General features: G+C 34.5%; 1 protein-coding gene across 2 annotated transcripts; it reads left to right on the top strand.

Annotated features, from left to right (window-relative positions):
- The first annotated feature begins 4,142 nt into the window (after positions 1 to 4,142).
- Positions 4,143 to 21,877, top strand: LOC149790234 (neuronal acetylcholine receptor subunit alpha-5-like). 2 transcript variants are annotated; one of them, XM_089973426.1, is made up of 7 exons: positions 4,143 to 4,253; positions 8,696 to 8,838; positions 10,010 to 10,054; positions 13,229 to 13,338; positions 16,082 to 16,312; positions 18,522 to 18,838; positions 19,964 to 21,877. In XM_089973426.1, the coding sequence occupies exons 1-7, from the start codon at positions 4,211 to 4,213 to the stop codon at positions 20,398 to 20,400; spliced, it is 1,326 nt and encodes a 441-aa protein (XP_089829552.1). In that variant the 5' UTR covers positions 4,143 to 4,210; the 3' UTR covers positions 20,401 to 21,877. The 2 variants fall into 2 exon arrangements, with proteins under 2 accessions (XP_089829552.1, XP_089829550.1); XM_089973424.1 differs by having other exon boundaries at positions 4,186 to 4,253; positions 8,693 to 8,838.
- Positions 21,878 to 23,877: the final 2,000 nt, after the last annotated feature.

Here is a 23,877-nt window from a genome sequence, read left to right as displayed (position 1 = left end):
TCGTATTGCTGCTATCTTTCAGATTTTTATTCATAATAGTCAATATTTTTGTAGTCATGAAACTCAGAATAACTTGAACCACAAGATTTGAATATTATGATATTCTGCTAAATGATTGGGACATTGAACCTTGTCTTTTATTTCCCATTTTCAAGTAATTGATTAGTCTTGTTCTTTCTGGCGAGAATCATATTTCACCGTAGCCTGGTAGCATCTTGAATAGTTATGCAAAAGCTAGGAGACAAAACATTCCACAATCTTAAAACTAAACATTCGCTATATATGCCTTTATCAGTAAAAGACCTATCGAATGTTATTTCAAAATAAAATCTTTGACACTTCAACTGCCCCGAATACAGAATTGAAGCGACTCATATTTTTATAGATCACCAAACATGACGTTAAAATCGCTCAGGATGCCGGTAATCATGACCATAGTTCAGGAACTCACTATTGACTTTCTTAGGAAGACTGAGATATTTTGAAAAACAAATTCTGGCCATCAAAAATGTTTAACAAGAAAACGGCATTGCTCAGATTTATTGGAAAAAGGAACCTATTGTATCCTTTATACTGGTCTTTAAAAAGAAAAAGACATTCTTGGAGTAAAGGAAAGAAACTATCCATGTCGAAAAGAAAATCCCACCACTTCTCGCTCCCGCACACCCGCTCCGAAAAATAAATGATCAAACCCTAGCATTCTCTTGTTAAAAAAATTACGGATTGATGACGATGAATAGAAGTTATCGATAACAGAATAAAATAAAACTGTATTCATTATACAAGGAAGGCACGTCCCTGTGATTTACATCTGGTGGAATGTTGCTATACTCCGCAAGGTTTAACTACACCAATATTGAATTACCATTTGCTGTCAACAACGCACAAATGCAAGACCTAAACTCAAATCTTAGGTAGTCTCTGAAACGAAAGTTAAATGAAATTTAGGCACAACCATTTGATATTCTTCGGGGGTCAAACAAATTGCCGTAAAACGTATTTTATCCGTCGATTTCGAATGATCTACACTATTTCCTAATCAGGGATACGATGATCCCGATTGATCTTTACTAAGGGGGTGGGGGTTAGCTAATTCCCAAAAGACAACCGTTGATGCAACTGCTTTAATATTTTAAACATTTGGAATATTTGTACGCATTTGAAAGGATGTCTTTGAGTAAAATCAATATGAAATGGTCGAATGAAGGAAAAAATACAACAACATTTTAATTAAACTTTGGCCTTTTGTGCAGGCCGACAATTCATATATGTATTCAATGTGCTCGGTAAAAGGGCATGCAAATGACAGGCTAATATTTCACAATATCATCACTAATCTTTGTAAGATAAGTTCTCAGAGATAAAAAAAATATTAATCTCTAAAAAGATGTAGAATATGTACCGGCACGTGCAAGCCTGCTATTTGCAGTATAAATTTAAACCCCTTTAAAATGAGAAAGAATATATCAAGTAGAACATGTGTCCAATCAAACTTACATTTGATGTATAAATGACAAATTGAACGTTCCAACGTTTGTAAAATTATCATCAGCCAATTTGTGTTATAAATATTTAATTTATGGCAATCGTCATCCTCAAACAAAACGACTTGAGTCAAGTAAATCTTTACATACTCCAGGTGGCTTTAATGAAGCAGGCAACAACCAATTATACATATTTCTAACGCTTGAACGGAAAACAGAAGCCTTTAAAATTTATGCAGCCTTCTTAAAACGATGGTAATTTAATTTTAATGATCCCATCAAGTCTTGAGGATAATAAACTCCTGAAGTGGGAGCTGCTGTGTCTTCCTTATATCGTGCTCCCCATCCCCATCTTCATGTATCAGATAAAAATGGCTTAGTATAAGCGAATCACTAAACTGGTAAATTGATGACGAAAATCTTTTGGGGGGGAGGGTGATGGTCATCGTCTGATCTTTCCAGACCATCCAAGGTATCCCCCTCCCTAACTGTAATTTTACACGACGACTTAGTGTATTTGTTCAAAATGATTGCTGTATTCTTAACAGTTATAATTTTTGTATAGTTGATCTGTTAATGCAGTTTTTGGGAGGAACTTGTATGCATTGCGTTTCGACTGTGTTGGGTTTCATTCCATTTTTATTTTATTTATTTTTTTTACAAAGTTCCAATTTTTTATAGATGGTGACAATCTGACATGAAAGCACTGCCTATGTCTAGGTCAAAGCCAACTAAAATTCCATCACCAATCACCTGATGTATTCCTATTTTGAATGTTCGAATTATTTCCTCATTGAATATGTGTTTCAAAGACAGAACGAAGTTTATATTTTAGATATTTTACCGCAACGTCGAAAATACAGTTAGCTTAGAGAAGGTGCGAAGAATACGACGTGTCCTGGGTTCGAGTTGTACCGCCGGTTGCGATGTTAGCAGTTTTATATTACTCATATCATATTTGCCCAAGTCTTCGATCCTATCTATCATTATTTCTAAACCGCGCCAATGGTTTGAACATTTGGACATAAAACATCGTTACGTGGTGGTTGGTAATTATCGTTATCTAGAGGATACTCGACCAGGGTGTTATTGTCCAGACTGAGTAAATAATAAAACGAAATATGCAATTAATCAAGATAATAACAGAGGTCTCAGCAGAGATGTACAGTATAATAGCACGAGCCCCCTTATATAAAATGTAACAATTTAATCATGCACATAACAAAATGAAAATTGAACATGACATTTGAAAGATACACTTTGACTTAGAAGTAAAACTACAAAACTTATTTTAAAAAATGATATTAGCCGTTTTTTTTGTTTATGCCGATAAGAGAAATCCGATCATCAAATCGAATGAATGCGCGAACTCAGTTGCCAAGTGTGCCTGGTCGTTTGTCGGTCCTTTCAATTATTAACGTTGGAGACTTAAGAGTCGGCACATTAACTCTCTCTCTCTCTCTCTCTCTCTCTCTCTCTCTCTCTCTCCAGACACCCCTCCCTTGGTTTCATCGGAGCTGTGAACTTCTTGCCTTCCAGCAGATCTTAGATCGACTAATGTTTCGAGGAAAAATATTTAAAACTCGATTTTCGTCTGAGAAACACACACCTCTAATTTAGCATGGCTAATCAGGGTTACGTGTATCTAGCTGACTCTACTCGTCCCTATTACAAAAAAAATGAACCCTGGAAAATTTCTCGTTATAACAGTTCAAATGGCACAACATTTTCTCTTGATTATCACCACTTCATCATTTTCCGCTACTTAAACCCAAATTCACCTTGCTTCTAAATCTCTACGACAGTTACCAAATTAAAACTCAATCACAGCCCACACCAGGATGTTAAAATCATTGCAGTCCAGCGATTTAATACAGCCGGCGGAAATAAGAATTCTTCGTCGTCTTCGCTAATTGGGTCTGAGGCCCTTACTTTTCTTACAAAAACTTCTGTTGCAATTTTTCTCACGAATTCAGTACTTTCCCTTATACAATGGTACGTATCTAATAGTGTATGTATGTATGTATGTATGTATGTATGTATGTATGTATGTATGTATGTATGCATGCATGTATGCATGTATGTATGTATGTATGCATGCATGTATGTATGTATGCATGTATGTATGTATGTATGTATGTATGTATGTATGTATGTATGTATGTATGTTCGTATGTATGTATGTATGTGTGTATGTATGTATGCATGCATGTATGTATGTATGTATGTATGTATGTATGTATGTATGTATGATGCATGCATGCATGCATGTATGTATGTAGGTAGGTAGGTAGGCAAGCAGGCAGGCTGTATGCATGGATGGATGGATGGATGGATGGATGGATGGATGGATGGATGGATGTATGTAATAACAAAATCTCTAAATAGGTCTAGTTGTTGATTTCCAACCGTTTCCAAAAATAAAAATGACTTTTTGCACATATTGTATAATTTTAGAATATGGTATATATCCTTCATCGCCTTCTGCACTATATCAAACGGATCTTTTGAGCTTCCATTTGAATGCATATGGATGTGCACACAAAGACTATCTGAAAGATAGCGATCTTCTAACCTTATCTTTTCAAATGACAAAGGCATGTACATCAATGTACAACATGAGTTAACGGATCTCTATTTTGTTTGCCAATAACTGACAGAAAAATTTGAAACATGCCCAACATACTTGTTATGACAGTGGTGCATATAATCCACAGCGTACTAAGATGATGGCAAGAGTGTTCATTCCTGGGATTGTAATATGCATAGGTAAGTGAATTGAACATTTTCGTTTTATTTGCTGTACACGAACATCCAGCTGTCAATATTTTTATGACTGTAAATAACTATACCAATGTATACCATGTGGGTTTCAACCAGTAATAAGAACTCTTGGCCGATCGAAGTTAATATCGAAGTTAATATCGAAGTTCATATGGAAGTTATTATCGAAATTCATATCCTCTCAAACTCTGTGGTTTGAAATAAATAGCAGTACACAAACAGAGCTTAGTAACATACCGTCAGAAACATATAATAATAATAATAATAATAATAATTACAATTTTCATAGATATGTTATTCCGATTACAACCAATCATGTATGCACTGAATACGAAAAACATTATCACTTTAGAAAAAGATAAATCTAGATCATTGAATTACGCTGCAAAGAAACAGTGATAAAGGTTTCCCGTTTTCCTTACATTAGGCAACAACTTTTATTGTATCTTAAAGTTTAATCTTGGACTTTATTTGACTGTACTTGTTCCTAATTACATTTAGTTACGTTCCATTAGTGTTTGGTACGTTGTGTTGATACTAATGACCTTGCCTCCATACTTTATCAAATACTTCTGAAAACATCAATGAAAATTATGTCAATGTCTAATATTTAAACAGTATCAAGTGTCGAAAAGTCTCTTCGGAAACATGTTTCACTATTCGGCTTATGGTACATGTCGGGTACATATTTTAGAAGTAAATAGTGTACCCATTCTGCTCAGAAACGTAATTTACCCATTCTACTCAGAAAAGTAATTTACCCATTCTACTCAGAAAAGTATTTTAGCCATTAGACTCAGAAAAGTAATTTACCCATTATACTCAGAAAAGTAATTTACCCATTATGCACATAAAAGTAATTTACCCATTCTACTCAGAAAAGTAATAGCATCATAATTATCTCAGTATTGTTGTGTTTCCTTTTGCCGATTGACAGATAAATATCATTTGATGGTTAACGTTGCCGACTCACGACTGCAATGGTGTGGTTTCGAATCCTACATTTGGAAGGCACTTTACTCTTATTATGTTGATGTACCCTATAGAACAAACCAAATGCATTATTTAAGCGATTGTTAATGTTTTATACTGGTGTAAAAAGAAATCCAGATAAACTCATAAAACGTTTGTCAATATGTGAACAAATGCTAATACTTTCATTAAATATCATGTCACGAATAGCTGGTTTGTGGACTGGCTAAGGTTTCGAGATGTAATTTCTTATTTTTTGTTTCACTTGTTTATGTCTCAGGCGCCCTTGAATGTTTCCCAATGTTGATGAAAGTCGTTATTACGCCAATATTTAGTCAGCGATAGTTCTGGGTTTTTTAAAATCAAAACCAATCGTAGGTTTAGTTGCAAGTGTACAGAAAGAGCCAAACATATTATCAATACCTTCAGAATAAAGGTTGTGGTGGTGCTATTTGTTGTAAAAGAATTGTGTCTTCACTGGTGTTCTGTGCAAAAACAACATTTCTGCACAAAGAATTCTACCTTTGATGTTGTTACCGCTCCGGTGGCCTAGTGGTTAGAGCGTGCGCCTCGGATGCGGGAGGTCGTGGGTTCGATTCCTGGCCGAGTCATACCAAAGACTTCCAAAAATGGTACTAACAGCTTCCTCGCTTGGCGTTCAGCATTAAGAGGTTAATGTTATGACTGGTCGGCCTGGTGTCAGGATAATGTGACTGGGTGGGAACTCGTGTTTCATATATGCGGCATGATGCCCCAATGCTAGACATCACTACAAACTGCAACAATGCAGACATCGTAGCGATAAAACAGAAAAATTGTTAAAGCTACGTAAAAAAATCAAAATCACGATTTCTTGTGTGGGAATTTAACCTGTTTTGTATAATAAGCACGAAAATAAGATATGTAGGTATAGGACAGAAAAAAGTGTATTATTTTGTTACTAAAGACTAATCAATTACTCGTTTCAATGTTCAATTAAAATCGATATAACATTCCCGTCAGACATATGGTCATCAGGCATGACTCACTCCATTGCACAACAAAACAGATACTATCTCAGAGCGAAACTGAATATGTCCGCAGTATCCGCATCCAAGGGAACGCATTGGTTATCATATGAAGACAGCAGAAGGACAGTCCGAAATATAATATTGGCTGAATATGGACGAATCTTCTGTAGTCTCTGGAATCATCAATAGTTTGAAAGCATTTTAATACAAAGACAGCACGAAATGATTGGCCTGGTGTTTCGTGGATTTAACACCATTAACCGCACACGTTAGGCAACACATGACGGATAGTATAACTGGTTGAGGAAGAACCCTAGAAGAACCACCGACCCACAGGAAGCTTTTTCACATATCCACATTGGACAAGCCCTTGACTCGAACTCGGTAAAGGCGAGTTCCTTAGAAAACTCTGCCAACCGAAGTTCCTGCATAAGTTTAACTAACGTAAATTTTACATACAAAACCAGTTTAAATTATTATGTGGAACCAGACATCTTTTGACAGCTTCATCGCGGTGTTCAACCTTTTCGTTTTTTTTGTCATAACATTTTTTAATTTCATTTTTATTTGTGCACTTTACTCGTGAAAATTTAGTTTCCTTCCATCTCTTTCGTATTCCGGTACATTAGATTAAGTAAATCACAAGGCTTAGTGTTTTACACTTATGTGATTTTCATGTTCGGAAGCTTCTTCTTCGTCTGTGCTTTTATATTATTCCTCCTCCAGCATGTTATCATGTTCAATCTAAGGAGGCCTCACACTGTCAATTTGTATTCTTTTCACCATGTATATTTGAACTCGTGGTGTAAAGGGCACAAATCTCATGGTCATAAATGCGAACTATAGTCAATGTTTGGATAGGCATTGTAGATGAGGAACCATGTTTGGATAGGCATTGTACATAAGGAATCATGTTTGGATAGGCATTGTACATGAGGAACCGTGTTTGGATAGGCATTGTACACGAGGAACCATGTTTGGATAGGCATTATACATGAGGAACCAGATCGTTTATCTTATTTGCACTGATACATTTCCAACATGTGGCAAATGTTTCCATGTAAGGCATTCAACATTATCTAGTATAACCTTATTAGTCTTTGCAAGAATTTGCTTGTTTTTGGACAGCAACGCGTAACTGGGTGATTATGTTACTCAACGGATGATATGTTCTGCTTTCTATATTTAACTTTGCATAAATCCCATGGCTTCAGGTACTAGTTTGTGGGCTCGTAAAGCCCTGGTGTGGTGTTTGCAGCATCTTTACATTGTTTTATCATCAAGTAATGGTTTAGTTCTTTAATTTGTTTTATCATCAAGTATTGGTTTAACTCTTTACATCGTTTTATCATCACGTATTGGATTAATTATTTACATTGTTTTTGGTTTAACTCTTTACATTGTTTTATCATCACGTATTGGATTAATTATTTACATTGTTTTATCATCATGTATTGGATTAATTATTTACATTGTTTTATCATCATGTATTGCTTTAATGCAAATGAATATAAACTAATTTCTACTAAATCCCATTATTGGTCCATGTGATTTTATAAGTCGACTAATTGTATGCCTACCGTTGATGTGTATAGGATTTATAGAAGGAAACTCAGACCTGTTCATAATAAACCGATTCCTCGTATAAACGTTATCAGCAGTTGTTTCCATTCAGAAGTTTAATGCGATAAATTGTGGTATACAGGGCACAACCTGGATAGGCATGGCTAAAGAACAATGAACAGTCCTTGGATAGGGCTGTGTAGATCCAAATTAATTTAGTTAGCTTTTCTAAGAAAATTCAAGACAACCCAGATCTCTAGCAAATAATACAGAACTCTGAACTCTGGGTTGAAAACATGCCCATTTGCTTGCAAATTATGTTATCTATATATCTCTATATATATATATATATATATATATATATATATATATATATATATATATATATATATATATATATATATATATATATATATATATATATATATATATATATATATATATATATATACACATACATACATATATATACATATACATATATATATATATATATATATATATATATATATATATATATATATATATATATATATATATATATATATATATATATATATATATATATATATATATATATCGGCTGTCTTGTTTCTTCCATCATATTGGAAAATGTGATGCGTTGCACGAGCTACATAACTGTGGAGTTAAGAAAGAAAATAACGAAGGTATTGTGGAAGACTAATTTGTTAATAATTTCCTAATTGACTTAATATTTACAAAACGTATTTTTCCTTACAATTGCTCCCATTACATCTTATCAGTGAGAGGTGTTAAAGTTAGATCATTGTCGTTATACCTCAACAATTATCATATTGTATGTACAAATCGTTTACTCGTTGAACTTAAAAGTGTCTCTCCCAATTATTCATGTTCCAGTAGAAATTGCCGGAGCATCGTTTGCTACAGATGCGGCGACTCTTCGCTCCACGGAGTTACTGGATGCCACGTATGATCCAGTTGTACGACCCAGTGAGATAGTCAATGTCAAGGCCGGTTTTAGCCTTTTCTCTATAGATTCGGTGGTAAGTATTAATTAAAAAAATAGAGTCGCACACAGACGTTTGAGCGCCCAGATGTGAGAATAAGTGGTGCTAGGATTTAACCAGTTTTGAAGTTCACCTCTAGAAGTTTGGTTTTGTATTCTCGGCCACATCAAACTGGTCAACTCTCCGTCATTCACACCTTTTTTGTTTTGCCTTTAGGCCAAATGCAGGAACTTTCGAGGGACAACTGTGTGCTATGGACACATTTCCAGTGTAATTAAAACAGGAATATTTTTCCGAGTTATAGTTCAATTTAATGTATTGTAATATGTGTATTGTACGCCACATTAACTACTTCCATAATAAAAGCAGGACGACAGGGTTACGGTTAGGAATTGCGCATAAATATAAAATAAAATGGTTCTAATTTGTTTTGGGTATTTTTGTACCAGCATAGGTTATTGTTCTGAAATGACAACGCTGTGCCTCTAAATCAACTATTTTGATTTTAGTTTTGATATGCTTGAATTTCAAACATGACCATGTCTGTTACAAGATGTATTCGAATTTTAAATGGATGCATAATCAAAGAATATGAAAGTAAACTGAAATGGTTTCCATGCTTGTTTTCCACCGCAATCTGTATAGAAAATGGCGAGAGAGAAAAAGCTAAAAGGATGCTGTTCTACACGGTGTGCAAAATTACTAGTGTTTTTGCTTTTTGAACGTAATAATATGATAGTTTTAATTTTGTGGTGTTTATAATTTAAGTGTTGAAGATAATCTACCTTAATCAACAGAACTGGGCCAATCGATACATACGAAAATAAATTAATTGGTTGTATTTATTCAAATATTCATTTATTTGTCATTTCTGCAAAGCATCATCAAGAATATATGTAGTTGTAATCGCTTTGAAATGCAGTTTAAGTTGTTAACATAGGTAGCATAACGATACTCAAAGGGTTAGCGATTACATATACGCCAAAGGAATGTATCTAACATATTAAAATAGTCAAGAAGCCATCTGATGATGTTCTTCCTCTTCGTGTGCACGACAAAGTGACATATTCCTTTACTGTGGTTTTATGTTGAGTAACGTACTCTTGTTCTGACTTAGAACAAAATTACGTTGAGTAAAGTACTCTCTCTCTCTCTCTCTCTCTCTCTCTCAGAATATAAATTGTTTCGATATTGTCTCTTTTTTAAGGATACTGCACGACAGTCCTTAACTGTATCTGGCTGGCTCACACTAGTAAGTCTTGTTTTTATAAAATATCTACCATTAATCTACTCTTTACGAAAGAGTCATGTTAATTTTCTTTAATCTTAACGCTTTTTTAGTGGAATATTACGATCAAAGCCCTTTGACATTTGTTTACGTAACACATTAGTTCATCACATGTTAACTTTCCTATCCTGAAAAATCTAAGTAAATCTCCGATATCAGTAACGTTATCTTTAATATTTCAATCTTTTCTAGCTTTCTGCTGGTAAACTAGTTAATGTTTATAAATGTATGTTTGTGACGAAAAAATTAATATTGACTTTAACACTAATACATACACGTGAAGACGGGCGTTTATTGGACCAAATTATTCCAGAGATTTAGATTTACAATTCTACTTTATGAATTAGATCACCCGAACGACTGGATAAAATATCTCTCTTCCGATGTGGCCCCGATAACTGACGTCTTACGATAATATAGACAATAAAACAGATGAAGACGATTATAGCAGTTTGGCAACATTATGTCATATTGGATAATCCGCAACAACTGTTCTTTTCCAACCACACATGAAAATCGCACCTTTTCAGTTCTATAACTTGCACACACATTGGAACTTTGCACCTGTAATTATAATTAGTTTTTGCTGTCAACACACCACTGTTAAGTTATGGACACTTCATATTACATAGCGCCTGTGACGGGACATTAGATTTACAAACAACCTAATCAGGGTTGTAAACCTTATAATCTCGACTTGCAGGTGGTCGATTACGCTACGAGCACTCGATTATGTCGCGTTATTATAAGTTACGGTTACCATCCATTATATGAACAATGAAAAAACAGACTATTTGAAAACATTTGCAACAACAAAAAATTATATTTTTAATTTCAAAATGAAACAAGAATGTCAATAATCTTCTGAAAACAATCGATTGAGATAGAATTATCCATTGCATAAATTTGTATTTATTCACGTTTCTATAGCATTAAGAAAGAGAGCTTACGAAATGTGGAATTATTGAATTTTTTGCAGGTTTTATAGTTGTACGCACCAAAGGGTTCATGTAACCCAAAATCAGTAAAAGTCAATTACTGTTTAATATGCACTTTCATGTAATTCTCTTTCTAGGGGCTATTACATGGAAAAATATTGTGCCAGTACAGTCAGTAATTATCCATAAAATAAGAGCTGAATGAATAATTTAAAACAAAAATCACCAAATTTGTTCGAATTAGTTCAAACTGGATATTATAGACTCTTCTTATTAAATGTCTAAGTAAAACTTTCTGTTAATGAATGAACTTTTCAGCAGGACAGAATTCTTGAGATCACATACATTTTCCGCAAATGAAAGTTTGCGCGATCAATTTAAGGCAGCTCATCAATCCTTTCTGATTGTTTTAAAATGCAGCATATATTTTTCGTGAACTTAAACATTTTCTTTGACAGAATTACAGAAAACTTTACGGAATTGTAGTCTTGTAAAAACAAATTTCTGACCCATAAAGAGCTGTCAAACATTTGATATACATAGATAATCAAAGTCAAACTTTCAGATTTTTTAGTTTATAAACAGTGTAAGGTAATATATATTGTTCTTTGTATTTAATTTAATTGTTTGTTTGCTAGGTTTTATAATTATTTTTTTACTTCATTACATGCTATTATAATGTAACATTAAACGTTGGACTTGATCTTGTCCAGAATCGAGTTCATTTCTGTTTGACCCAAATCGATTTTTTATTTTATTCTGTGTAAATAACTAATTCATTATTCTCTATGAATATGGGATTAAAATAAATATTATTCTTACTAGAAATAAAATATCTTTATTTGGGTCTAGGTCTAGGTTATGGAATTCCCTATGTGAATTTTACACACTTCATAAGAGAAGTCTGAACCACATTTTACTTCTCGTCTCCGGAGTTCATTGTGCTACGATACACATCTAAGGGGCTCTCATCAGTTACTATTTACTTTTGAGAGAGTGACGTATGTAAGGTGAAGTTGTTTGCATTTTGAAACATGCACAGTGGAGAGAATGATGGCATACCTCTATGCTACATTGATGTAATTGGCTGACATTTCTTTGGATATTGTACTAATGGAAATTGTACATGATTTAAGCACACTGCTAATTATAAATGACTGCTCCCTTGTGCTAAAACATTAGCCTGAATTTGTCTGAAGCACGTTATATTTAGCACCTATTAAAACAGGGAAAATGAATTTTCCCAGCTAGACAATACCAGCTTCTGAAAGTGTAATGGATGAATTACCAAGTATATCAAATGTAAAAAAAAAAGATATCGTCTCTTTTTTCTACAATTTACCTCTTAAGTCCAGGAAGTGAAAATGAAAATGTGTAGCTAGCAATTTTTAAAAGGTGCACATCTGGAGTAAAGCCAAGCTGTATACTCTATAACCCATATTACACCAATACATCATACACCAAAATAAAGGGAATTAAAGGTTCTTTGAATTATACCTAAGATATACAAGGTCTTTTTCAAATAGCCAGTATAACCAGTGAGGACACATGGGAAATTCGTTTTCTTTAAAATTCTAACCCTATGCAAAATACGAAAATATAGAGTGCCTCCTTAGGTAAAAGTGACGTTTATCGATGACGTTATAATCAAAGGATTATGAAATTTGGAAATGAGCAGTAAACGTTGATATCAGCAGGTGGACAACCATGATTGGTTAAGAATATTAGTAGACATCCTGGACTCCAGTCCACTGCAGGCTAATTTATCAACTAATATTGACCTCTAGTTCATTATGGTTCAATTACTATTAAAATCACAGGGCTTAAGGGCAATGCTTCAATATATGTCCGATAAATTGACATTTATAACTTCTAAAGTTACTGAAAAATTCTCAAACAATTTATTGAAAATCTATACAGGGCGGACTTTAGTACCGAATTAAAGTCTCTTTGTACATTGTTTTATGCTACCAAACTGACGCAACCTAATGCTATTAAAGTGACTAAACCTCGTTCTTTGAATCGTTTAAAAAGAATGCAGCATTGACAATCAACATCGTCTCACATCCTATCTCTCTCTTAACGCAACAATTCTTTAATGCAGTACTTGACGTCAATAGGATATGCTTCGTAAACGAGAAGTTGATTCTTGCGAGGATCTTTAATTAGCTACATGAATGATTTTCTCCGTGTGTTACAGAAATGGACTGACGATAGACTGGCATGGCAACCATCTTCTTTTGGAGACATTCAAGAGGTACATGTATTACCGTCCGAAGTATGGAAACCGGAACTCATCATCATTAACTCGTACGTTCGTACAAGAATTTCGAAATGAATATATATATATATATATATATATATATATATATATATATATGTGTGTGTGTGTGTGTGTGTGTGTGTGTGTGTTCTGTTGCTCTGTAGAGCATGTTTGCTGACAGTTATGATAAAAATATTATTTGAATGAATATACCACTTGATAGCTCTGGTGGAGATGTCATGGTGTTTCCTGCTCTGTACTGATTTACCCTAGCTTCTACGATGACAAATCGCCTCTAAACATTAGCAAGTTTTATCATTCCAAAATTATTGCAGAAATGATAAACTGCAAATGTGGGCAGTTTTATATTTTACAAAGTAATTGATGATTCTATATTATTTTATCCTGAAATGTAATTTACTTCAAAACATAAAAATGCTGGAATAAACACAATTTAGATGAGGCAACTGGCTATAAATATATTTCGATCATGGCATTTTACGTCATTTGTTGACTTGCAATGATCTAGTTACATAAGAGGCCAATGCACTTGGCCTAAATTTTAAAAACACACTGAAACATAATCTAAAGTATTAATGCATGTTTTGGTCAAAATGCCAAAACACAGTCCAGGCTGCTTGACAACATCCCCAAAGGTTGGTTTCCTCTGCGTCATTTACCTCAGTTGCTGGTTCTATGTTTTACGAGAATCGTTAACATTCAGAGTGACGTGTCTTGCTGGTTCATATTATTTGTAACATTTTCCTTTGACTTTTTAACATCGCATCATCATTCTGATTAAATATGATTATCTACGTTGCATCGTATTATTGGCTTCCCTTAAGTCAAGACACGTTTGTATGCTTTTGCATAGTTATGAACTACCCGTCACAGGTGAATCAGTACCCTATTCACTGCACGTTGACGGCGGATAATGGAGAATAGATCTGAAATGTCTAGGAGAGATGACGTTGTTAATTTCATAATTGATTTAGGGGAGCTCACTAGTTATTATGCACTTTTGAGAGAGTGACGTATGTAAGGTGAAGTTTTCATTTAAAACATGCACAGTGGAGAGAGTGTTGGCATACCTCTATGCCACTTTGATGTTATGTAGCTAACATTTCTTTGGATATTGTACTTTTGGAAATTGTACATGATCTAAGCACACTGCTAACTGAAATGACTGCTCCCTTGTGCTCAAAAGATCAGCCTGAATTTGTCTAACTTACACTATCCTTGGCAGCTATTCAAATAAGGATAATGAATTTTGCCAGACTAGACAATACTAACTTCTGAAAGTTCAATGAATGCATTACCAAATATATAAAATGTAAAAATGGTTATCGGTTCTTTTTCTAATAAGGTACCTCTATGTTCAGGAAGTGAAAATGACCAAGGGGAGGTAGACCTTTTTGAAAGGTGCACATCTGGAGTAAGACCAAGCTGTATACTCTATTACCCATATTACATCCATCAATCAAAAACAAAGTGAATTAAATGTTGTTTGAACAATACGTAAGGTATACAAGGTCTTTTGCAAATAGCCAGTATAACCAGTAAGGACACATGGGGAAATTCTTTTTCTTTAAATTTCTAACCCCCTATGCAAAATAAGAAACTGTAAAGCGCCACCTTATACGCGCATTACTTAGATGGTGCTAAAGAGTTACTAATCGGACAGTTGAGGCGCATGGTCATTCTGCAATCTAGTGTAAGTGATAATTCAATAATGTTAGTGGTAGTAACAGGTATTGCTTATAAATCAGTGTGCTGTTAGTGTATTTTGGGGCCACAACTATTGTAAAACAAATACAGCTGACTGCCAAAGAGAAAAGAATCAAAATCAATTTCAAGATTAAAAACAGAAGGATATTGAAGTCAGTAATGTCTCCGAATGCCATCTTTCAAAATTCCAGAAGGCCCGTTTGAAGTGTAAATGATGTTCCACCGATACGTTCCGATGGATAAACATAAATTCTGATAAAAATATTTTCGAGTACGGACTTTAATTTGCAACGTTGTTAGACACAACCTCTCAAACTGTTGGTGGTAGAAAATATATTCTGCAATCTGGAGAGATTTTGGTGATTATTCTGTTTTAAGAAAAGGTTTTAAAAAATATTTGTTTCCTGTTTTTTTTTTTCTGAAGTGATTGCCAATTGGTTTCATAGTAAATGGCACCTATGTTTTTGGCAGAATGCATTTAAATTTCTGTAAGGAAGCGAAGAGGAATGACGTTTGATTTGGTAATATCATCTCTGGTCTAAGTTTCATTCAAACTAAACTTTCTCTGACGATAAAATGCTACTTAAATGATAAACTTTCTTTCTTTACCGTGGAGCAATAGCTTCTTTTTCTCCTATGTGAACCGGATACATTCTGTTTTTGAGGTAATGTAATTTACCAAGCAAATGTCCGTACAATCTGAGATTTTTTGGATCTCATAATTTTGCGTACTTTCAATAATTGAAAGGTTATTTGGAGTTAAGTTAACGAGATGATTCGTCTGCAAATAAACGTATAAGCGACAACAGGTTGTCACCTGTAACATTGATATAATCGAAAAACAGACAACGGTCACAACGGTTCTACTACTAACCGTTTGGTACTCCTGCAGTGCGACTCCTGGCAGAGGACAAGACATTTCCAACTATTAACCCACGTGATCAGTTTGACATATATTGTTTTACAGTAATATGATGATTGTCGGCATTATTTCAACTGTGACTTTTCTGTGAATCATATTCATCCATATTTAAACTTTAACTGTTTTATTGACGGTTAAAGGTTGACGGACATAGGTGTTATACACGACGACAACCTGCAGCTCATAGTGACGCACACTGGAGACGTTTTATGGGAACCACCGGGTCTTTACACCACACATTGTGAGATAGACGTCACCTACTATCCGTTTGACAGGCAAAAGTGTGTTATTGAACTGACGTCGTGGAGTATGACCAAAGACCAGCTAGAACTAGATCATGCTTCCACTAATATTGATACAGAGGACTTCAGGTAAATAAATAGAAGCATAAGTTGGTGTTTTCTTGATACGACAGATATTAAAGGTCACGCACATATAATAAACAGATGTTATGATAATAGGTTGATAACAACTGCAGTATTATTCATCGACCCTGCACAATTTGTTTCCTTCTGAACAAAAGTACGGACGTTAATGTTTAAGCAAAGTTTTCAATCTTAAAAAACCTATATATCGAGTATCCATTTTTATATTAAAATTATGTTTCTTAATTTTCATTTTATTTAGTGAGAAATTGGTAACGTCATTTTAAATAGAGCAGATATTTCATTGTCCGCAAAAACGTGCGGGAAATTGTGAAAATTTATTTGTGCGGAAGTGATTTATCTCTTGCGCAACAAACAAGCTGTTGTGGAGAAAATAATGAAAAAGATCAGAGAAAGCTTAAATAAAGCAAATTAGTTTATGTGAAATGGAAAACCATTCATATAACCAGAGCTTCTATATTCAACACTAATTAGTAACAGAGAACTGAAAATGGAAATAAAGAAATAAACTAATTTAACGATGCCCAGTGTTTGGAAGAATCAACGTGAAACCGGGCAATGCATGAGAGCAATCTCAGAGCAGATATGGCTTATTTCCTAAACGTTTTCTCTCTGTCATAAAAGAAAAGAAAAATATATTTGAAAATTATTTTGACGAAGCCTCCAATAATAGATCTCAAAGCGGCTTAATTTAAGAGGAAAATGTCTGGTGAAAGATCTTTAAATATCATTTGTTCATATCATAGATTTTCAATATTCTTTCACCATTTTCTGCATGATATTTGTCAAGTGTGTATGTGTCCTTTGTTATCAAGTGAAGCAAGCATACAATGAAAAAGGAAATAAGAACAGAAATTTGCTCTCGGTTTTAAATTTCTTTTACCTCTATTGCTGTGAGCGACATTTTTTCTCTCCTGCATTTTCTTTTGATGTTTTTTTTTTATACTTTGAAATCATGTGAAAGAACGTCGGACTGGACTTGTTGCTCAAATCTCTTAACTCATCCTCAGAAATAAAAAATGTATTGGATAATTTGAGCATCAGTAAAACAAATCTTGAAGCAAGCTTGATTCTCTTCAGTACCCACCTAAAAACTTGATGAAGGTGTTCAGCCGATCAATGATTCTCTCCCAAAAAGAAAATCGTTTTTTAAGAAAAATTTATTTTCCCTTTCTTTCTTTGTAGCAGGGTTCGGACGGATGCATTGAACATTTCTTTCCATCAAAATAAACATTACATCATACCACGTCTATAGTAATGGATGTTAGGCTTTGTCTCCAGTGGCGTCACACATTTCAGTAAATATAGCCTTTCTCAAGAGTGGTAAAAGATTAAATTATTGTGCAACATTCCACTCATTACTTTTACTAACTCGGCCTTGTAGAAACAACATTTTTCAGTATTAAAAGGCGATATTTTCATTACTAAAGGGAATATAGAACTTGCGCGATACATATAATGAAGAAAGACGAACTTAAAAGATACCCTTATGGAATGCCACTAACATATTTTTTAAGCAAGTAATCGATGAGTTTGGTTTAAAGGAAGTAGCTATTTCGTATTTTCTTTTGTTCATGAAATGCATTGATAATAAAATCTATCTCAGATTAAATCATACATTCGTTACGATCTTTAACAGTATCCATGATACTGGAAATAAAGAAAATTCTTTCTGTCCTGGAGCACTTATGTTTCCATTCTTGCATACATGTACTTAATTCTAGTACACATATGCTTCTGAAATTTATGATGCCTTTCATCGAGTTTAATATTATAACTAAATATAACTAAACTGATTTTTTTAAATACATGATTTCAGTAAAGAAACGTCATAAATGTAGAGTACCATATAGAGAGTTCGACGTTTTAAAAAAAGTAAATGCGGTTTATACAACAAATCCTGACCTTATATTTTTAAGAGTGTATAATTTATACATTACGTATGAAAGGTTGTAGGTACTTTTTATTTGTTTATTCTGTGTCGATACTCTATATTTATTAATATTTACCTAGTTCAACTGCATAATCTTACATTGTCTCTTCTAGCAATTAAAAAGATCACGACATTTATCAAATTCATTCAATTAAATATGTGTTCACATAAATGTTAATGTTTACAATCTATCGGAAACATTTTCCATACATAAATATAGGAAAGTAGAACGTAACGCTTTACATATTTATTTATTATCAGGATTAATGGAGAATGGATCATTGTTCGAACAAGCGTAAAAGAGGGGGATCTGCAGGATACCACACCAAACGGATCCGTTGAGACCTTCTCTCAGCTAGATTTCATCCTTGTTCTAGAGCGTCGACCAGCCTTCTACGCCATCAATTATATGCTACCCATAATTGCCGCATCCTTCCTGTCATGCGTAGTATTCCTTGTACCGATACACTCCAAGGAGAAAGTGTCCTATAGTCTGACAATTATCTTGGCTATAGCCGTGCTTCTTACCTTGATTGCTAATGCATTACCGCATACGTCATTGACAGTATCTGTCCTAGGTAAGGGATAGTGACTGAGTCAGGCGTAGCCAAAATATGTGATTAACAATTTTAAATGCAATATTACGTCTGCTTCACTGTTATGACTTTCATAGAGATTCTGAGCTGAATATTAAATAATTAACTTACACAGTTACTTTCTTTAGCCTTCGATATACAGTAATGTCCAGGATAAATCACCTCTAATATCACGTCAAACACTTAGTTCCTGCTCAGTAACTTTTGAAGAACTTCATGGATTGAAATCAACTCTAGCATGGGGATTGGCATTATGAAACATAGAAAAGCGTCCATTGTCACCGTTCTCCAAAACATTGTATGGAGTTATTACCCCGGGTTTGGATTTATTACCTTTCCCTACTGTTCTCGCTCAACAATATTTGAAGAACTTCATGGATTGAAATGAAATTTCTTAGTACCTTGATTTTTGGAAGACAAAGAAAACCTTTGATTTTCACCATTTCCAGCACATTTTTGCGGAGTTATGGTTCTGGTTAGACTTTCAATTTGTTTTCATATTCATCATATTGGCGCGGGAATCGGCGGCGCATGTGCACATTTCTAGTCACCTTATACAATGCTTTATTTCTAGTTAAATGAAGTGGCACATATGAATTAATGTCAAGGAAATATATGTTCAAAAACAAATTTCATAAGAAGCCTGTATCTTCAAACAGCTGTTAGTAATAATATGGTTTTCCTTACTTTGTACACAAGTCTCTAAGCACAACAACACACACGCACACACACACGCACACGCACACACACACACACACACACTTTAGTCAAGTTCAAACCTACTTATAAACTGAATGAGTATTATAAGACTATGTGATTTGCGTATTAGAGTTTGGTCGTATACTCTACGTAAATTCTATATTATATGATTAATTTTAGTACAAATTGTTACTTAAACGAGTGTCACTTCACTGACTTCGTTTTTACTGAACTTAAAGTGATACATACTGGGAACAAAACAAATTCTTTTGTCATTCATATGATCTTGGTTTACATGAGATTCGTTCTTGAAACCGACAGTACATGGCGGATTTACATTCTATGAATGGTTTCTCTAATTAAAATGTGGTAACGCATCTCATAAAAAGAGTTCTACTTTGTTTTCAGGTGTATATTTGGCCACTGCAATGTTTCTTAGTGTCCTGAGTGCCATCATAACCGTGCTAATGCTGATCATCGTTCATAACAAGGAGAAGATTGACGTAACGTCTTCTTTCTACAAGCTAACGATCATTCTCAGTTGTGCAGGATGTAAGCGGCGATCCAAAAAAGAAAACGGAAGCGTCAGAAGTAAAGTCGACTCAAACGGAATGCTCCCGTCAAATAAAAGCAAACAATTAATGGAAGCCAACAATGAAACAGATAAGCAAGCTACAGAGACGTCGGTTAGTACTGATGAATGGAAGAAAAAGGCATACACATGGACAGACGTAGCTAATGTATGGGACCGGTTTTGCTTCTGGACATTCCTGACCCTGACTTGCATTTCCACGCTGTCATTCTTAGTGGCATTGGCCGTCGGGGCAGGACTAAACGATGCTTGATGTTTTGGCACTGGAACCTTTAGCCTACATGACATAAATGTATTCACAAGGCATAATCAGTGTTCTGAAGGCCTATATGTATCGATAAAAATGTTGTAACCATGATCTTGTTCGTCCAACCGTTCGTCCGTTTGTCTTTTTGGCACCTAGTCGTTTTATACTTTGCAAACGAAGGCTGGCTGTTTCTGAGGTTTTATTCAATGTATTGTATGATTGAATATCATCATGAGTTGTATTCTTATTAGACTTTGAACAGTTGATTCATCACCATCCAAGCCATCATTCCTAATATGCTGTTAAATCGTCCATGATTTGTTATCTGGGCTACGCCATTGTTTCCATGGTTTCCAACAGAAACACACGCGAGATTCAATGGTTGTATGCGTCGTTTCACTTTAAATTTTCTTCCAATTCTGTTATTGCAGAATTTACATAAGGTATGATTGGATAATGTTGGGAACAGTTTTTAACATATTATTTGCAGTACATACTGAATCCAAACCCTTTTACTTTGATCAGGAAAAAAATCCATATATATGGCCCGCGCACGCGCGCGCGCGTGTGTGTGTGTGTGTGTGTGTGTGTGTGTGCTCTCGACACTTGGTTGGGTGTGATAAAAGAAACCCAAGGTCCCAAAAGCGGTGAGGCTATCGTAAAGTAGTTCTGAACTGTGGTTTGTCATTTTATTTCCAGATAGATATATAGACAGGTAGATAGAGTCTGACTAGAATTATAGAATAAAGTTGTTTAAGCGTTCCCAAAATTATCAATGTGAAACTTCAAGCGTAATAATGTTGTCATAAAACACACCAGCTTTTTCAACATTAATTCACTCTATAAATTGTTGTCAACAATATGTTGTGGACCAGTGTAGAAAATAGCGAGCACTTGGAAAGATTTAATTAAATGATGGGCTCAATTGTCCATTACAAAAATAATAAAAATCTTAGGTTGAAATCGGTTTAATCTAAAGTATTCATGTTTAAGGTGATTGGTAGATAACTACAGTTTATTATTATTATTATGACAGGAGATTAGCACGTGTGTCCGGATTCTTTAATATGATTGTGATCTTCGACGTCGACCTCCCGCCATGATATGTCACAGGTTTGAAAATATCGGTCACATTCATCGGCCCCAGGTATGATCGTATTGTCATCTTCATCGGATACCAGCTATCTTGGGATTAACTGAAATAAATATCCGAAATGCTTCATTACCGTTATGACATATTAATGACTCAGTTAAACGCTTGAACTTGATATCCTTTAACTGATTTTAAAACAATTATCATTGTTTCTCCTACATTAGTATGATGAGGTATGGTAATTATCTTTCATGAAGCGACGTGGCGTCAAAGAAGTTAAAATGTTTGGGACGACTACAGTTTTACCAGTGTAACGTGTAACAAGTACGCATAGTTAGATGGGTCTGTTCTGGATGATTTCCTTTTCTAATAAAGAATATATTAATTTTATGTTGCATTTTATATTGTAACCCCCAACCAACCAAACCTTATATGAACAATGAAAATATCAAATACGACGGAGGCATCGAGTATTTTATTACCTTTTGCTGCAAATCAGACACTACACAGGCAAGAGGAGTGCTAGTAGTGTTGGTGGTGGTGATGGTGCTGGTGGTGGGGGTATTGGATAATATACGTCGACAAATCAAGACAAGAACTCAGGTGAGAAACCAGGTTCATGTTAACATTTGTTCGAATTAATGCCCGTCTTTTACAATAATAATAGTTCAGTTGAATGGTGATTAGACATAAATCAATAGCCACAACGAATTATTCCGTTCTTAATGTTTTACGTTGAAAGTTGTTTTTTCTCTTAATTTTAACACGTAACTTAACTGGAATGTATAATGTATGCCTTTCCAGAGGGGAGCCCATCTTTTTTCTTACAAGGCGTACATGTAGTAAATTTAATCTAACTTTATTCATGAGAAATGTTATATTCAGCTTTCACCGTCCGATCTCTTCTTCTACTTTGTTTCATAAACATAAACTTATGTATTTTATTATACTTTATTTTCTACATCCCCCGGCTAGACCGATATAGGTAGATCAATCCAACCATAAGTGACGTAAATTTAGTATTAAAATGGTGTTTATATATATATATATATATATATGTGTGTGTGTGTGTGTGTGTGTGTGTGTGTTTCTATCACGAACAAAGTCTTGGGTCCTACTTGGTGAAAAGCCTTGCCACCACCAACACCCTTCCCTGAGACAACTAGCCCTGCCCTAGAAAGGTCAATATACAGGCAGAAGCCTACTAATAGGGGTCACTCATTGGAAATGACAAAACTGTCTGTTGCGCACAGGTGACCCCTGTATGAAAGGTTTAACTTTAATTTGTTTTTGAATAAAACACCAAACATTGAATATCGTTATTATTATTATTATTATTATTATTATTGTTTTGTTGTTGTTTTATGCATTCTTTACACTGAAACCACACATGATTACTGTATAATGCTTCCTTTAATCATCCTTGATATGAAATCATTACCATCTTAACAATATAATCTGATCTTGGTTTGTTCACTATATAAAAATACGATATCAGGATTAGATAGGTGCTAAACTTGCCAAGTCCAAAACAAATTCGATTCATGTGAGAACCCGGTAGTGAACAATAAAATAAAAAGAAGCCGTTATAACCCAAGAACCGAAATGTCGCCTGCCTTGACATACGCGTTTTAAATAAGCTAAATGAATCTAAAGTGAATAGGAACAGACAACAATGTTTTAAATGTCATAGTGCAGAGTCTGTTCAAGAAATAAAATTATTGTTCGATTGAAGTTATAGAGTTTTTCATGATAATTTCCAGTACAACACACAAATGATGCTAGCAAGGATTAATCTTGAAAGGTTTGAGTGAAAACTCCACATAAGAAAAATGTCACATTTTCTCAGTGAAGGAGGGATTTCATGAATTTATGAGTGGCTTTGTTTTATATTTATGTGTATACAGCAACCACGTTTCCCAAAAGGGACTTGATATTGGCGCCATAACTAGTGTGAGAACATTTTGACTATAATTGTTTACGTACTCATACAGAATTTCCTCGCGATTTCCATACTGCTGTCTGTAGGCATAGTATGCCCCTTCCAGGACATATTCATCCAAACAAACTGTCTGAAATCCAGGATGATCGATGATACAATCCACATTGAACTCCTCGATCTTATAAAAAAATCACATTGATCATATCACAGCATGTATACTCTTCAACTGTTTCTTTACTGCTGCAATTGTCACACGTAAACCTGAATAAATCATTATACGTGGTAAATACGCTTTATCATAAGTATTATGTTAGACAGCAAACTCGTAGCTCTTGCCTTATCAAGTGTGTGTGTGTGTGTGTGTATATGTGTGTGTGTGATAAATGGTAAGAATTTTGTTGTACCTTTTGTACCACAATACTGAAATGCACATTTCATCAGAAACGTA

Source organism: Sinohyriopsis cumingii, chromosome 10 (assembly GCF_028554795.1).
Source record: "Sinohyriopsis cumingii isolate HCF-2022 chromosome 10, ASM2855479v2, whole genome shotgun sequence".
Lineage (NCBI taxonomy): Eukaryota > Metazoa > Mollusca > Bivalvia > Unionida > Unionidae > Sinohyriopsis > Sinohyriopsis cumingii.
Note: the sequence above shows the minus strand (reverse complement) of the source record. Positions and strands in the feature narration are given on the sequence as shown.